The following is an 18636-nucleotide window of genomic DNA, read 5'->3' as shown; positions in this document are numbered from 1 at the left end:
AAGGAACATAATCGTGCCTGGGGTACCTTTCGTAGATACCCCACTTCACAAAATCTTCTTGCCTTCGAAAGAGCAAGTGCCAAAGCAAGGTGGACACGAAAGCAAGCGAAAAGATCTTCTTGGCACAACTTTGTTTCTTCCTTAGCACATGGTACCCTATCAAAGAAAGTATGGGATAGGCTCCGGAAAGTTAAACGAGACTACCAGAGTTTCTCCATTCCCCTCCTTCAAGTCAATGGTGTTCCATGTGAGAGTTTATACGAACAGGCCGACCTCCTAGGTCAATATTTCCAAAGTGTTTCCAGTTCTGCACATTACAGCAAAACGTTCCTGTCTGTAAAGAATCGTGCAGAAAAGCAAGTAATTTCAACTGTGGGTGGCTAAAATTATACATACAACCAGCCGTTCACTATGGTAGAGCTCCAGCAAGCATTGTCCTCCGTTAAGGTCAGTGCTCCTGGTCCAGATAGGGTCACATATTCCATGATCAACCACTTATCAGAGGAATCCAAAGGCTGTCTTCTAAACTTTTTCGACAAAGTCTGGGATAACGGGCAGATGCCAACAGCATGGAAGGAAGCAACTGTAATTCCACTTCTGAAACTTGGCAAAGAAGCATCAGATCCCACTAGCTACAGGCCCATTGCCCTCACCAGCTGTTTGGACAAATCACTTGAAAGAGTTGTCAGTAACCGATTAGTACACTATCTTTAATAATTGTCTCGATAAGTACCAATGTTGATTCCGAGCTGCACGTTCAACGACAGACCATCTTGTTCGTTTGAAGACCACAATCCGAGAAGCGTTTCTCAGGCGGAATCACTGTGTCTCAATAATTTTCGATTTAGAAAAGGCGTATGATACCGCGTGGAGGTATGGTATCATCCGGGATCTCTACTTTTAAGGGATATGGGGCTGGCTTTTACGCTGCGTCATCAACTTTCTCCAAGATACAACTTTCAGGGTCCAACTGGGCAGCAGTCTATCACAACCATTTCTTCAGGAGAATAGAGTTCCTCAGGGATCCGTGCTCAGTGTGACATTATTCATTGTGAAAATAAACTCCATAGCCTCTGCAATTCCTCCGTCTATATCGTATTCGTTGTACGTTGATGATGTGGGTCGTTGCGTCAAGGGGAAGGTAGGAGACAACCACACAGGTTGATGGCAGGCGAAAGAATGATTTATTGGCGTAAGCACCAGATGGTGCGCGCGCGATGGACGATAACTTTGTTGTCGCGCACCACAACTATCCTCCCCCCCCCGCTGATCCCCCCCTCCCGCGTTGATCACCGAGGGTGCTTGAGGATGGGAGGCAGGTGGCGAATAGGGAGGGGCAGAAAAGGTCGACGAGGACCTAAGGGAGGAGCTTGCGAACGGTCAGCCGAGGTGACGGTCTTGGAAGCCGCTGGTGCGGCTGAAGGCGGTGCGGCGACATCATGCAGGGTACAGGAAATGGGAGAGCTCGGCTCGACGAATGTCAACTTAATACGGTCGATCGAAACGACCTCCGGGCGGCCGTTCAAGTTGATGGTGAAAGTCTTGTCACCGCGCTTGAGGACCGGATGCGAGCCAGAAAAAGGAGGTTGCAGGGACCGGCGGATCGAGTCGGTGCGGAGGAAGATGTGCGTGGCACTCGACAAGTCGGGAGAAACATAGGAAGAAGTGGAAACGGCTCGTGTCGGGGTTGCCCGTAAGTCGGCGAAAAGCCTCTGAAGGTGCCGGGCGTATTCTGTAGGGGTCGTGCTGGAGGGTTCCGTTGGGGAGAAGAGGTCTGCGGGCAGGCGTAGGGCAGCTCCAAAGACAATCTCGGCCGACGAGTAGCCGAGGTCGGGTTTGAGGGCGGCTCGGATTCCCAGAAGGGCGAAAGGGAGGAACTCGTTCCAGCGATTGCGATCGCCGTGGGTCATTAAGGCTTGCTTCAGGTGCCTGTGAAACCGTTCGACCAGACCGTTGCAGGCAGGATGGTACGCAGTGGTTCGAAGTCTGGCGGTTCCTAAGAACTTCGTGAAGGCCCGGAAAAGGTGACTCTCGAAGTGCGGGCCTCGGTAGGTGATGACTTCGTCAGGCACTCTGAAGCTCGCTACCCATGTGGCCATGAAGGTAACGGGCCTCGGTCGGTGATGACTTAGTCAGGCACTCTGAAGCTCGCTACCCATGTGGCTCGGTTTGGTGGCTCGGTAGCTCGGTTTGGGCGGTGGAGTACTTCATGGGCGTGGCTTCCGGCCATCGTGAAAAACGGTCGACGCATGTCAACAAGTAGCGGTAGCCGTCTGAGTGAGGTAGAGGACCGACGGTATCCAGATGGATTTTGGAGAAACGCCGCGAGGGTGGAAGAAACTTGTGGTGTGGCGATGGGTCTTGCTCAGCTGGCAGGGAACGCATGACCGCACCCAGTGGCGGAGATCCTGACGCGCACCAGGCCAGATGTAGAGGTCAGTGACTAGCTTGATGGTAGCCTGAACTCCCGGATGGGCGAGGCCGTGGAGGTTGGCGAAGACAGCGCGGCACAGAGCGAGAGGGATGATAGGGCGCGGGGAGAGGTACGGGTCACCAGTTATGGGTTGTCGCGTCAAGGAGAAAGGTAGGAAACAGCCACACAGGTTGATGGCAGGCGAAAGAATGATTTATTGGCGTAAGCGCCAGATGGTGCGCGCGCGACGGACGATAACTTTGTCGTCGCGCACCACAATGACATTCAAATGTCTTACTTGTCTGAAAATTTTGCAACTTGTGAGAGGCAGTTGCAACTGGCAACAAACAGAGTGGTTAAATGGGCAGACCAGAATAGATTTACGTTCTCTTCGGAAAAGACTATCTGCGTTCTGTTTACCAGAAAAAGGGGACTATTTCCGAACCCTACACTTCACATGAATGGTGAGAACATTGCTGTCCGAGAAGAACACAAATTTCTGGGAATGGTATTTGATAGAAAGCTTACGTTTTTGCCGCACATCAAGCAACTAAAAGCAAAATGCAGTAGTAAAAAAGTATGCAAAAGTATTTAAGTCTCATGAAAGTTACCGCTCAGAAGTCTTGGGGAGCAGACAGAACAACCATCCACAAAATATATGCGTCAGTAATTCGGTCCAAGAGGGACTATGGATGTATTGTTTACAGTTCAGCTCGTACATCAGTCCTCAGGTTAATTGACCGAGTACACCATCAGGGCCTGCGATTAGCACTTGGAGCTCTCTGCACCTCACCAGTGTACGTCGAGTCTAATGAGTGGTCTCTGGACAGACGACTGTCTTACCTTACCATTCTTTATGGTCTTAAAGTCAAAAGCCATTGTCAGAATCCCGCCCTGCCTTGTGTCCAACGCACACGGCTTCAGCGACTATTTGTACACAGTCCATCATTGGTACGGCCTTTTAGCATGCGAGCCTTGCAGTATCAAGAGTTTTATAACTTTTTGTATCAGGATTCCTGGATCCTAGAACAGGGTGACGGATGTGCTCCTTGGCAATCACAGCCACAGTTCAACTACTCCTTAACTGTGTACAATAAAAAGGATACGTCGCCCTTAGTTCTTCAACATGGGTTCTTCGAATTAAAACATTCTTTTGGTGACCACAGTGAAACATACAAAGATGGGTCACGCTCTTATGACAGCGTTTCCTGCGCCATGGTATCTGCAGCGGTGACTCGGTCGCACCGTTTAAATCCAACAGCATCAATTTTTACTGCTGAAGTATACCGCACTGATCTTGGCACTTAATTTTATATTGCAAACACGTATTAAATCTGGAGTAATTTACACAGACAGTCTTAGCTCTCTGCATGCTGTGAGTAGTCTGCAGCGGGCTAAGAACCTTCTAGTTCAGAGTGCACGTTCTTTGGGCAATAGGATCATAAACAGAGCCTATAACTTAACAGTTTAACAGTCCTGTCTTTCTGATTTCGAACGTGTGCACAGAATCGGCAAGTACACCAGTGGCAAAACCAGGCTGATTGTCGCAAAGTTTTGAGCCTACAAGTTATAGGAAAGCGTCCAATCGTCAGGTTATAAACTTAAAGGTTCCGAAGTATATCAGGCGACTATTCCGCAACCACTCGCTTGGCCCTGTCGCTGCCTTATGGAATTCGGGAAATCTCAGAACGAGCGCTTTAATTTGCGCCACGACAAGCTGATAATAGGACGAAAATCCGATTTTTTGACCCCCCAACGAATTTCGTGAGGGAGTCCATGCCTTACATGTCCACGTCCATGCCTCCACACATGTCTGTCATCCTTTCACAGCAGCCACTCCTGCTACCGGTCTACCAGTAATATTTACCAACATTCGCAGCTTGTCATCTAAGGTAGATCAGGTGGAATATTCTGTTTGTTCAAGTTCTTCGGGGATTCTTGCTCTTACCGAAACATGGTTGTCGATTGAGTCTCCAACGATGGGCTATGGAATTTTCTTCCCGGTTTAACCATCCTTAGGAAGTATAGACCTGATAGAAGGGGTGGCGGCGTTCTTCTTGTTGTCAAAGATTATCTTAATCCTTCATATCTTCCCATATCTAACTGTTCTGAAATAAATCAAAGAGTGATATTAAACGGTAGGAACAACTTAGTTATTTACACATGGTAAACAAGACTTTCGTGCACGAGACTGCACTTCTTCAGGTTACAAAAATTCAGTTATAGTCACGTTACAGTCTCGTGCACGAAAGTCTTGTTTACCATGTGTAAATAAATAAGTTGTTCCTACCGTTTAATATCACTCTGATTTACTCACCACCGGCAACTTGACATTGCCTATTTTTTCTGCCTTCGTATCTTCTTGTTCTGAAATAGTTTGGGTTAAATTACCACGTCTTTCTTCCTTGAGCGCTCGGCGTTTGTTATCGACCACCTGACATGAATGACCCATCTTTCCTTTCTAATCTACCGAATGATTTATCCCGATTAAAGCAGGAGTACCCTTCAGGTCGAACCTTCCTCATGGGTGACTTCAATTACCCGTCAATACATTGGGACTTGCTCCAGTGCAATCTTTCCCTGAGATCAGAAGAGTTACTGTTCGTGGATTTATGCCTTCCATTTAATCTATCGCAGGTCGCTCCACATCCTACCCGAATAACACATGCCACACAGTCAACCCTTGACTTGGTTCTAACCATAAGCGTAGAAAACGGGGGGGCAGTGGGGCTCGTGCCCCCCCCCCCGGGCTAATCTATGGCGGGGGCAGAGCCCCCCCCCCCCCGGGCTGTGAGTTCAAGAAGCCTCCACCTTTCGTTTGCCAGCGGCGTGAGCTTAACCTAAACGCTTCCAGAGCCGGGAGCCCCCCGCCGTTGCCATGCGAGCAACCAGTGAAGGCAAGCGCCGCGTCTGCTAGTGACCTTGCATGCTCGCGCGACGCTGCCCGGCAGCCGCGACGACCATTTCTGTTCGACACGTTGTTCTAGGAGAAGGGTCCGTCAACACGACATGCAGAATGGACAAGTATGTCATTAAAAAGCCTAGATTGTCTACTGATGCGCCCGAAACCGCCAGCTCGCAAGATCCACACACCGTCAGTGTTTCACCACTCGATAGTGACGTGAACACCCAGTTTGCTGCTGGTAAGTCCACTGGTGCAAGCTCAGCAGATGTTGCAGGAGACGGGCCATCCCAGCCATCTGAAAAACTTACCATTGGAGGAAGTCATGAGAAGAACGAGCCATCATCCAGCAAAGGCAGCGGCGGGCGGGGCTACCTTAAGAGTTGGGAATCCACCTACGGATGGCTTTCCTACAACGCTGAAATTGGTAAGGTGTACTGTGCCATTTGCGTCACTGCCAGGGACAAAAAAATCCCGCTTCCATGCACATCGCGAGACAAAGACTCATACGCTGCATTCGTTGAACGAGGTTTCGAGAATTGGAAGAAAGCTCTTCAACGATTCCGGAGTCATGAGAAGTCAGCGCTTCATCGTGAAGCTTCCACGGCGCTGAGAACTGCAAGCACAGGAGCTAACGTAGCGACTGCGCTCTCTGAATCGAAGCTCAGCCAAATGAAGCAAAGTCGTCAAGCTCTGTTGGCAGTTCTGTCGTCTGTTCGCTTTCTGGCATGTCAAGGGCTCTCACTTCGCGGTCACGATGAGGACGAAGGTAACTTGAGGCAGCTTCTTATGTTGCGGGAAGCGGATGTGCCAGGTCTCGGTGCATGGCTCAACAAAAGTAGGTGTAAGTGGATTTCGCCGGACTTGCAAAATGAGATGCTTGAACTCATTACCCACAGCATGCTCCGTTCCCTAATCAGAGAAGTGCAGGACGCGTTGTTTTACGCGGTGATTGCTGACGAGACCTCTGATATTAGCACGCAGGAGCAGATATCCTTTTGCCTCAGGTACGTCAAAGAGGGTCTTGAAGTGGAAGAAGTCTTTATTGGATTTTACGTGACGGCCGATACGAGAGCAAGCACCCTCTTCTCAATTCTGAAAGACGTGTTGTGTCGACTGAATCTTCAAATTGAGAACTGCCGCCGACAATGCTACGACGGGGCTGCAAATGTGTCCGGCAAAAGCGGTGGACTTCAAGCCCTAGTTCAGGATATTGAACCAAGAGCGATGTATGTACATTGCCTTGCGCACACTCTCAACCTAGTGTTGCAAGACTTGTGTAAGCAAATTGATGTGTGTCGAGACTTTGTAAGCTTGTTCGCCGACTTGGTAAATTTTGTGAAAACATCTCCAAAGCGCCTCAGCTGGTTCGAACAGTTCCAGAAGGAGGGGACACCGGCCCTCAGACAATTCTGTAAAACCCGGTGGACGCTAAAGGCATCCTCACTGCGGTCAGTGTCAAGTAACTACTCTGAGTTGGTGCAGTTCCTTTTCGCTCTGTCATCGGATGAAAAGAATGACACAGGAGCAAAAGCCAGTGGCTATGCAAAAGCGCTCGGAAAATTTGATTCATATTTCATGCTCAGGCTGATGATCCTGGTGTTTGAGAGATTGGAGAGCGCAAATTCTGCTCTGCAGAAGAAGAGCTAGCAGTTTGGGCATGCAGAGCAAATAGTGAAGGCCGTTAAAGAATGTGTAGCTGAACTCCGCGACAAATTCCCTGGCTTTTGGAGCACGGTGAAAGCCACGGCTGAGGAGCTCAAAACTGGGAGCCCCAGCCTTCCGATAAGGCAGCGACAAGCACCACGTCGTTACGACGAAGGATCTCAAGCACACGAGTTTAGATCCTCGGAAGCCTATTATCGACAGAGGTTCTACATGGTAATTGACACGGTTCATGCGTCTCTGTGCACTCGGTTTCCTGCCGGAATGTGGGACCACGTGACGAAAGTCGAAAAGTTCTTGATGGGAGAAACTGACAGCGCTTATCTGTGCGAATTCTATAAAGGAGATCTTGATGCAGGTCGCCCTCAGCTTCATCGAGATATGCTGTTGGACATTGCAAAGCAGCGTTCCGTAAGCCTTACTTCGTTTCAGGACGTAAAAGAGCTGCTCTCAGGAAATGAAAGTGAACCACTGAGGACGATACTTCCAGAAGTTGTTCAACTTCTTCGAATTGTATTGACCATACCTGTGACGTCTTGCACATCAGAAAGGTCCTTCTCGTGTCTACGGCGGCTCAAAACTTACTTGCGTTCCACAATGGGACAAGCCCGGCTAAATCATATTGCCTTGCTTCATTGCCACAAAGAGCTAGCTCGTCATGTCGACTTGAACGCTGTAGCAAACGAGTTTATCAAACGAACAACTCCTAGGGAAAACACGTTTCAAATTGTTGGCTAGAAGAATGCTATTTTTTCGCGGCTTCTAAAGACATGTCGTCGTTCGCTGATACTCGTGTCTGCTTCCTACCATCCAATGTGCCGGTACGCACCTGCCATCATGTACCAGCCGAGAATTTGGCAACCACATAATAAATATTACACGTTGCACATGTTCGTCACTTCGTTTCCGGCTCGGGCACCGCTGGACTCCTCCCCTCCCCGCCCGAGTGCCAGGCTCGCCCCCCCCCCCCCGGGAAAATTGGCGTGCTACGCCTATGGTTCTAACCTCCCATCACTTCTGAGCACATCACTTCTTTGCATGTCACTGATGGTCTCAGTGACCACAAGGCCATTTTCTTCGATATCTCTTCATGACGCCCAAATGTTCACAAATTCAATGATAAAACCATCTACGACTACGCTCGAGCTAACTTCCAAGCCATCAACGAGGGCCTTGAATCTCTGTATGAAAATTCCTTTCATGGCACCTCGTCTCGCTCCATTTCGTGACAACATAAATTACCTTACCGAGTACCATGTTCCAAAGATAAGAGTGAAACATTCTGATCACAATCCTGATCTAACTTTCCTTTCGTTATCACAATCCTTGGTTCGCGAAAAGTGTCAAAACGTTGTTAACCAAGAAAAGCGTTTATTCAGGAAGGCAAAGCGTCTTGGCGACGACGTATCATGGGCTAAATTTCACGACTGTGAACGTGAATACGGATGCTCGATCAAGGCAGCTAAACATACGTTCCAAGGTAAATATAGATGGTAGCGAAGCCTGCATTGGCCACCACGTCTTCAAGGGCGGCCGTGATAAGGACCGTCAGCGCCATCCATCCGTTGCGGGGCAAACTACAAATTCCGTCATAATGACGTCACCTGGTACGTCACCATTACGTATAGCGCGGGGCGGGCGCTCGCGCTGCGCGTGCGTTCCATCGCGATGTCGAGCCGCAGAATGTCAGAACCGCTGTTGAAAGCAAACCCAAGAGCCAAAACTCAAACAATTTGTAAACAGAGAAGAATCAACGCTAGCGACATGCGTGCACCAAAGGACACAGGAGACCAGCTGGGGGCTTGCTTTCTTTATCACAGGTAAATTCGCCATGCCGTTGGAAACAGTATACATACCCACATGAGACAATTGATGTTTTGAGGCTGGAACACAGCGACTTTTCACTGACTTCCATCTTTCATCATAAATACCCACGACAGAATAATGTGCAAAATAACCAGTATGACAGTCCATGTACTGAATAAGCACGAAAGGATAATGTACAAATTCCAGCAAACACAGGTGGGGCCCAGGACCTTAATGTCCAATGCATGCTGCTATAGCTGTCCTCATGCACATCTGGAACTTTCCACATATCTCTCGTACAAAGAAGGTGGAAGTGAACATATTTGCACTTGAAGATCACATTATATGATATTTGCATACTGTGTGGTGCTATGTCTGCCCACAGTTTTTGGCACTGTAACGAATGCTATGGGGGAATAAGAAGGCACAAGTCCATTACCTCATTTTAGAGGTCTGTGATACTTTATCTTGCAAAACAGGCACAACAGTATCAGCTTCCAGCAACCCAAACGGAACAAAACTTCCCATGGTGTTCCTGAGGGTATCCTTTCCCGGAAAGTCGGATCGCCCTGGGAGAAAGACATTTTTCCGACGGACGTCCCCCACATCTCCAAGTGGCTTGGTTTGGACTTCCCACAAATGTCCGTCGTTTGTCCTCACAGGAAGTTACACGGAGATACCCGGACGTTGCACGGACTTACTTGCGTACGTACTCAGGGCCCTGCATTTTCTCATTATTATTCATACTGCTTGATTGAGTTGCCGCGTAATTGGACAGATGCTTACTAGGCCCGTTGGCGTTTTTTCCCGCCATATCTTTCGGGTTCGGCCACTGCATCGTTTTCGTTTGTTGCATCGTTTCGTGCATACTTTTCGTTTGTTTCTCGTATTTCCGTTACGGACAATGAGCACGAAGTTTTAAAAAGCAAAAATAAAGACGTACATATACAATCTCTAAGAACCATGAAGATCACTTAGAAAGGCAAGCATACCTTTCCAAAGCCAAAACAGATACTATATTGCCACGAATCATCATCGCGAAACTTCCAGGGCAGGCACGAAACGGTACATCTCATCCCGGCGCATGCTGAAGAAGAAGCAAGAAGCTTCCAGACACATCGCCTGCTCTCTGGCAAACGCACGTGCTCTTTCTAGACTTTTCGGCGCGACGCTTAAATGCTTGTGCGCTCCAAGCTGGAGCATTCATTCTTTGGACTCTTGTGTTCAGAGAGCTATCACTCTTGTGTTTTGCTACCAAGTAGTCTAATAAACCGTTCGCTGTTTATTCGACGACTCGCCGACCCATTTCGCTTCGTGACATTTCTGGTGGAGGTGCCGGGCATTCCTTGTCCAAGGGCCTGGAAGACCAACTGCGACAAAGCAGAAGACAGAAAGTCTGCCTGCAGAATTCGGTCCATTAGAACCCCCTAAACGCAAGAAGATGACTGCGGAGACCAGTACCCAAGTGGCGCAACTTGTTGCCACGCCCATAGCCCCTGCACGGTCGCCGAAGACATTCAGCGGGGAGTATTACGACGACGTGAACGATTGGGTCGACCACTATGAGCGGATCGCGAAGTTCAACAACTGGAGTGACGACCAGAAGCTCGTCAACGTCTATTTCTCCCTGGAAGGCACCGCGAAGACATGGTTCGAGAACCGGGAGACTTCGCTCACGTCCTGGGACGTCTTCAAAAGCAAACTCCGCGAGGCGTTCGCTTTTCAACAACGAGCTGGACGCGCTGAACATCTGCTCCAGAGACGGATCCAGCTGCCAAACGAAAGCGTTACAGGCTTCGTCGAAGATGTGTTGCGGCTCTTCCGGCGAGCTGACCCCAAAGCATATGAGGAGAAGAAGGTTCAGTGACTCATGAGAGGCGTAAAAGAAGAAATTTTTCGCGCCCTGTCCCGGGATCCACCCGCCACGACCGACGCTTTTCTGGACGAAGCCGTCCGCATTGAGAGGACCCTGCTCTCTCGCGCTACCGTCAACGAACGACACCAGGGCTACGAGGCTTTCTCCACGACCGCTGGCCTCGGCGTCGGATCGCTCAGACAGCTGATTCGAGAGGTGGTACGCGAAGAAGTACGAGTTCTCCTCTGTCCTGAGAAGGCTCAAGACCCTTTGTCTTCGATCGGTGCGATCATCAAGGACGAGGTTCAGCAGGCAATCCAGACATCGTCAACCGCCAACCCCGACGCCGAAGTACCAGACCAACTTACGCCGCCGCTGTGAGACAGGTGCCACCTACTCGTCCGTCGTACTACGGAAACCGTTGGACGCCTCCTCGGCCTGTCCAACCTACTCCGAGCGTCCCGCCACACTGTCAGCCGTTTCGCAAAACGGACGTTTGGTGGACTCCCGACTTCAGACCGCTCTGCTACCACTGCGGAGAGGCCAACCACGTCTATCGCCGAGTCCCTACCGACGACTTGGCCTTCCCGGTTTTTCACCCGACGCCCCCCGCCCCCAGCGCGGTAGTCGCCTCGCCGCAATTGAAGACTATCTACGGCAGCAGAATGCTTCTGCTGGCTCGCGACGCGACCTGTCCCCGAGCGTCCCCCACAGCAGCAGGTCGCCAGGAAGAGCACGTTCACCGTCACCGGCAAGACGACCTGTGTGGCGCAGCCCTAACCGGGAAAACTGAAGACTGCAGCTCCGGGAGGTGAAGCTGCGGACCGACCACATAAGTTACAATTCCTCCAACTCGACGAACACCAACGCAGCACCAACACGACGCTCGAAAAATTGCCAATAACCTGAAAATACTCATCGACGGCCATGAGATGATTGCGTTAATCGATACCGGAGCCGACGACTCTGTTATAAGTGGTAGGTTGGCTAAGAAGCTTCGCAAGGTGCAAACGAAGTGGGATGAGCCTAACATCGGCACTGCTGGTGGACACTTCGTAACACCGACTGGCCGATGCACGGCAGTCATACAAGTGCGTGACATCCAGTACGTCGTCAGCTTTGCCGTCTTGCCGAACTGCCCACGGGATGTAATACTCGGAATGGACTTTCTAGTCGAAAACGAAGCAATCATCGACTTCACAAATGGAGTTATCTCTTTTAAAACGCCGGAAACAGCAGAAGACAAGTGGTGGGCACGAATAACCCCGGAGAAACGCGCAAACACAGACGTAACCACCGTGACGACTCAGCACGTCAACCTGCCTCCCGTGTCGTCAGTCCTTGTGACCGCTACGTGCGAGAGAGCACCGACTGGCTGTTTGTTGGCTGAAGGCAACACGCAACTTCTCCTCGAACCAGGAATTGGGATAGCAAGAGGAATTGTGCCCGTAAAAAACGGAATATTCGAACTCCTGGTCACAAATTTTCGCCCGGAGCCACAACACCTGGCGAACTGCACGAAGATAGCCGTCATCGTAGACCAATACTCCACCACGGATGTTTGCCTGATGGACACTGCTCGCATCGCGGTCACCACGGAACACGAGGCCGAACATTTCGACGTAAACCCTCAACTCAATACAACTCAAAAGCAAACCCTTCTCCAGATGCTCAACGATTTCTGTGACTGCTTCGCTGCATCGTCGAAAGTAAGACAAACGCCCATTGCGAAGCACCGCATCATCGTCGACGAAAAGGCCCGTCCAATTCACCGCATGCCGTACCGGGTCTCCTGCAAAGAGCGAGAAACGATCCGAACGCAAGTAGAAGAGATGCTAAGAGATGACATTATCCAGCCGTCGACCAGTCCGTGGGCATCGCCGGTGGTACTAGTGAAGAAGAAGGACGGAACACTCAGGTTCTGCGTTGACTACCGGAAACTCAATGAGATAACGAAAAAGGACGTCTACCCGTTACCCCGCATCGACGACACGCTCGATCGCCTTCAAAACGCAAAATTTTTCTCTTCCATGGACCTCAAGACGGGGTACTGGCAAATTGAAGTCGACGAACGGGACCGTGAGAAGACTGCCTTCGTCACTCCGGATGGACTTTACGAATTCAAGGTTATGCCTTTCGGCCTTTGCACAGCACCAGCGACGTTCCAGCGTGTTATGGATACAGTTCTCGCCGGGTTGAAGTGGCAAACCTGCCTGGTGTACCTCGACGATGTTGTCGTCTTCGCAAGAACATTCGAATAATATGTTGAACGGCTAAAGCAAGTCTTCGAGGCTATCAGAACTGCAGGGCTGACGTTGAAGCCTCAGAAGTGTCGATTCGGCTACGAGGAAGTCAGATTTCTCGGCCATCTCGTGAGCAGCGACGGCGTACGCTCCGACCCCGAGAAGACGGCGGCCATCGCAAATAACGTGTTCCTTCTAACGTGAAAGACGTTCGAAGCTTTCTTGGCCTTTGCGCCTACTACCGACGGTTCATTCCGAACTTTTCAAGAATTGCGTCACCCCTGAATGCCCTCACGAAGGACGGATCCACGTTTATCTGGAGTGAAGCCCAGCAACAGGCGTTTGATGAATTGAAGACGCGTCTACAGACCGCACCCGTGCTTGCCCACTTCGATCCAAACGCCGAAACAGAAATACACACCGACGCAAGCAACGATGGTCTAGGAGCCGTGCTCGTTCAACTTCACGACGGCGTCGAACGTGTCATCGCTTACGCAAGCAGAACGCTAACCAAGGCAGAGAAGAACTATTCGACGACCGAAAAAGAGTGCCTTGCACTCATATGGGCCATCACAAAGTTGCGCCCCTACCTGTACGGCCGGCCGTTCAAGGTGGTAACAGACCACCATTCTCTGTGCTGGCTGGCTGGTTTAAGGGACCCCTCAGGACGCCTAGCGAGATGGAGCCTCCGATTACAGGAGTATGACGTAACCGTCACTTACAAGTCAGGAAGAAAACACAGCGACGCCGACTGCCTGTCCCGAGCACCACTCCAGCGACAGGACAACAGCCTCGAGGACGACGACGCCTTCCTCGGTCTAATGAGCACGACTACCATGTCTACCAAGCAGTATAACGACCCCGAATTGAAGACACTCGTCGACTATCTGCAGGGCCGCGCCGACAATATTCCTCCCATCTTCAGAAGCTCACTCCCAAGTTTTTCCATACGTAATGGTGTCCTCTACAAAGACAACCACGCACCACAAGGCGCTACGTGGCTTCTCGTTGTGCCTGGGCACATGCGCATCGAGATTCTTGAATCCTGCCACGACGAACCGTCATCAGGTCATTTGGGATACAGCCGGACACTGGCCCGTATAAGGGAAAAGTACTACTGGCCAAGACCGTACACCACTTCGTAAGGACGTGCCGGGAATGCCAACGACGAAAAACGCCGCCGGTACGACCTTCTGGGTACCTTCAGCCAATCGCACCGCCGTCGGCGCCGTTCGAGCAGATTGGGATGGATCTACTCGGGCCCTTCCCACGTTCGTCTTCCGGAAATCGTTGGATAATCGTCGCCACCGACTACCTGACACGCTATGCTGAGACTAAGGCACTTCCACAGGGCACAGCTACAGAAGTGGCGAAGTTTTTCATCAAGAACATCGTACTACGGCACGGAGCTCCGACCGCCTTAATCACCGATAGGAGAACGGCATTTACAAGCAGGCTAACACAAGAAATCCTTCGACTCAGCCACACCGCTCACCGGAGGACAACGGCGTACCATCCGCAGACGAACGGGCTCACCGAACGCCTAAACAAAACCCTTGCCGACATGATTTCGATGTACGTCGACGTCGAGCACAAGGCATGGGACGAAATACTGCCTTACGTCATGTTCGCCTATAACACGGCTGTCCAGGAAACAACGGGATTCACACCGTTCCGCCTTGCACACGGCCATGACGCATCGACTATGCTGGACGCGATGCTGCACCACGAACCCAGTGATGTGGAAAACGGCGCTCTAGACTTCACACAGCGAGCAGAAGAAGCCCGCCAGCTGGCCAGACTACGGATTGGTCAACAACAACGCGTCGATGGAAGAATATACAATTTGCGCCGACGAGACGTACGCTTCAGTCCAGGCGACTTGGTATGGGTTTGGACGCCGATTCGACGACGAGGCCTGATCGAGAAGCTGCTGAAGCGGTACTTCGGTCCCTACAAAGTACTTCGACGCATTGGAGACCTGGATTACGAAGTGGTACCTGAGGGCAGTGTTCCCTCTCGACGACGCCCGAGGACTGAAATAGTTCACGTCGTTCGACTCAAGCCGTACTACAGCAGGTAGCGCTGAAGACTGGCTGGAAGGAAACAACATGAAAAAAAAAAGGGGGGGAAGAAACGGCATCGAGACGATGCCCCGTCTACGGAGGGGGCAATGCCACGAATCATCATCGCGAAACTTCCAGGGCAGGCACGAAACGGTACATCTCATGCCGGCGCATGCTGAAGAAGAAGCAAGAAGCTTCCAGACACATCGCCTGCTCTCTGGCAAACGCACGTGCTCTTTCTAGACTTTTCGGCGCGACGCTTAAATGCTTGTGCGCTCCAAGCTGGAGCATTGATTCTTTGGACTCAGTTGTGTTCAGAGAGCTATCACTCTTGTGTTTTGCTACCAAGTAGTCTAATAAACCGTTCGCTGTTTATTCGACGACTCGCCGACCCATTTCGCTTCGTGACAGTATATTGCTTGTCTGGCGAGCTTTCACAAATTCGGGAGTCCAGTTTGCCTGCGAGTCAAACTAAAGGGTGGGGTGTTTAAGTTTAACGTGATTGCGTATACCAATAACAGTGGACTGAGGAACTGCTTGGTGCATTAACTCATTATGATGCAACATTTGTGTTTCTTACTCCATTTGGTGTAAGGCGTTTAGTTCGTTCATCGAAAGTCGAACCCACGCCGCGATGCGCCTTGCCATGTTTCTCTCTCTCCTGCGATAATGCACCACGTAACATCCCGTCAGGGACCCTATTTGGACAATTCTTCAAACGGCCGTTACGGTACATCCTGCGGATGTACGGTTAGGGATGTCCATTCATGTAGCTCCGATGGATGTCCACCTGACATCCATTTCAGGACACGGACGTTGGGATCTATTTCGGACATCCGCAGGAGATAGTGTTCTGTCCGGGAATGACAACCTTGTTCATTGTGTACACACCCTGCTGATGACTACTTCTACTTTGATTACAACAGCATTTTTGTATTAACGAAATGTCAAAGTATCGACAATGTTCTGTGCTTCTGCTATTTTGTGCACATTTTGCCATGTGGTGTAGATTTGCAAGCTGCATAAGGTGCTTAGCCCTGCACATAACTGCTCCTACATACTTGCACACAACTACTGAACTCAGCGCAGGATTCAAAATATAAAATTACGTGCTAGGGATCTATGCACACAAGTATACACTTAATACGTATCAAAGAATAGGCAAACTGCTGAAGATTCAAAATAGAAAATGTATGCTAGGTAGCTATGTACACAGGTGTACAAACACTAAACGTATAAATAATTGGCACAGACTACTGAACTCTGCATGGCTGTCAAAATACAAATAACACAGTAAGGAGCTATGTGCAAAAGTGCACTTTGACAAATCGTATGCTTCACAGGAATGAAAGAATTATAAGAGATCATGTGTAATCTAGGTTACATTACAACTGAAAGCACTGGATAGACAACAGAATCATGCATATCCCTTTGCATGGAAAGAAAACTTCTGGTTACATAACAACAACGTGCAGAGATTACGAACTTAAGGTACATTCGATTAGGCCTGCACTGCCTGAACCAGTTCCGGTGGTGCTGCACTCGCCCGTTCGTTTCGCCAGTGCAGCCGAGCGCTCGCTGCACCGTCTCGTTCGTTTCAAACCAGTGCACGCCAAGTGTAGCCCTAGTGTAAGGAAACTCTGCACTCCCGCAGGGGTCAGTTCAACGGTAGTGCAGAGTAATGGCGGCAATGGCAGCAGACGACACAAGGCAAATAATATTCTCGAACCAAATTCTCGAATGTATCCCGAGAGAGCCGGAAGAGACGTTTGAATTCGAAGTCGAAATAACGATTTGTGGAGCGAAGTAAACGAGGTGTTCACACCCCAATTTGCGGGAAAGAACTGAGGGTTTATTCCAGTGGCGGTTGCCACCAAAAAACGAAAGTGGAAAAACGTGCAGCGTGCAGGCCGCGGCTTAACGATGGCGATGTGGGCTGCTACACTGCCTCCCCCCAGACTCCGAGAGGAGCGGTCAGCCCAAGTGACATGTCTGGTGGCGGTCAGAGGAGGCTGAGTGGGGAAGGGAGGCGGGAGGGCTACTGGTGGCTCGGGTGGCTCCACAAAGGCCGGCTTGAGTCTGTCCAGGCTCACGGTTTCTGTTTTGCCATCAACCGAGATGGTAAAAAACTTGTCCGAACGACGGAGAACGGGGTGAGGGCCGGTGTAAGGTTGCTCAAGCGGGCGGCGGACCCTGTCACGGCGCATGAAGACATGCGAGGCAGAAGACAGCTGCTGAGGGACAAAGGAGGATCTGGGCGAGGGAACACGAGGTGAGGCAGGACGGACGTTTGTGAAAGCGCGACGAAGCGTGTCGACGTAAGTTCCGGGGGGAGTAGAGACCTCTGTTACGTCAAAGAAGTCAGCCGGGAGCCTGAGGGTAGTGCCGTACACCAGTTCGGCCGCGCTGCAGCCGAGGTCGGCCTTGACGGATGCGCGGATGCCGAGGAGGACGACGGGCAAGACAGATGACCAGTGGGCGGTGTCCTCGTGGGCCATGATGGCACCCTTTAACTGGCGATGCAGGCGTTCTACCATACCGTTAGAGGCCGGATGGTAGGATGTGGTGCGAATCCGTCGCGTGCCCAGGAGTTGGAGGAAAGCGGCAAAAAGCCTCGCTTCGAACTGGGCGCCACGGTCCGTGGTGACGACAGCTGGGGCTCCGAAACGGGCAACCCAGGTCGAAAGGAAGGTCGAGGCGACAGTGGCGGCGGTGGCGTCGGACATGGGAGCCGCTTCTGGCCATCTGGTAAAACGATCGACGGCAGTTAGGAGGTATCGATGTCCAGCAGAGATGGGGAGGGGTCCGACTATATCAATGTGGACATGTTCGAAGCGGGAGTCCGGGGGCAGAAAACGTCCCAGTGGTGCAGACGTGTGCCGCGTGATCTTTGACCTTTGACACGCGGAACAGGCGGCTACCCAAGATCGGATATCTGCGCGCATCTTCGGCCATACAAAGCGGGTAGCAATCAGTCGCTGTGTTGGGCGCGCTCCTGGGTGCGATAGGCCATGTAGTGAGTCGAAGACTGCGCGGCGGAGGTCGGGTGGCACGTAAGGACGAGGTGGAGTGGTGCTGGTGTCACAGGAGAGTAGAAGGTCTGTGCCGGGAACGGGGAAGTCGTCAAGACGCAGAGATGTTGTCGAGCTACGCAGGGCCTCAAGCTCGGGGTCATTGTGCTGGGCGCGGGCTAGAGCTTCTGAGGATAGCGTCTGGACGGTGGCTACGCGACTCAGGGCGTCTGCTGGACCATTTTCCGATCCGGAGACGTGCTCAATGCGAGAGGTAAATTCGGCTAGAAAAGCGAGGTGGCGCGTCTCACGAGGAGAATAGCGGCTGCTGGTCGATCGCAGGGCGTATGTCAACGGCTTATGATCAGTTAGAATGGTGAAATCCCGGCCTTCCAGGAAGTACCGGGAGTGCTTGACTGCGAGGTAAGCGGCTAAGAGCTCCCTGCCGAAAGTGCTATGCCGCGTCTCCGCGGGCTTCAGGGCCTTTGAGAAGAAAGCAAGAGGTCGCCAGCCTGTTCCGACGTGCTGCTGCAGCACGGCGCCGACAGCTGTTGCGGAGGCGTCGACCATAAGTGCGGTGGCTGCATCGGGCGTGGGATGGGCCAGAAGGGTTACCGATGACAGCAGCGACTTGATGGACGTGAAGGCGTCAGAAGCAGCGTCGGTCCAAGAGAG

General features: G+C 51.2%; 2 protein-coding genes across 2 annotated transcripts; one reads left to right on the top strand and one right to left on the bottom strand.

The window, feature by feature from the left end:
* Positions 1-1289: 1289 nt before the first annotated feature.
* LOC135372783 (uncharacterized) lies at positions 1290-2099 on the bottom strand. Its single transcript, XM_064606252.1, has one exon. The coding sequence runs from the start codon at positions 2097-2099 to the stop codon at positions 1290-1292; it is 810 nt and encodes a 269-aa protein (XP_064462322.1).
* A 3330-nt stretch (positions 2100-5429) lies between these two features.
* LOC135372782 (zinc finger MYM-type protein 1-like) lies at positions 5430-6965 on the top strand. Its single transcript, XM_064606251.1, has one exon. It carries the CDS (start codon positions 5430-5432, stop codon positions 6963-6965), a length of 1536 nt encoding a protein of 511 aa, XP_064462321.1.
* The last annotated feature ends 11671 nt before the right edge of the window (positions 6966-18636 follow it).

This window comes from Ornithodoros turicata, unplaced genomic scaffold (assembly GCF_037126465.1).
Source record: "Ornithodoros turicata isolate Travis unplaced genomic scaffold, ASM3712646v1 Chromosome17, whole genome shotgun sequence".
Lineage (NCBI taxonomy): Eukaryota > Metazoa > Arthropoda > Arachnida > Ixodida > Argasidae > Ornithodoros > Ornithodoros turicata.
This window is presented reverse-complemented; position numbering and strand designations above follow the sequence as displayed.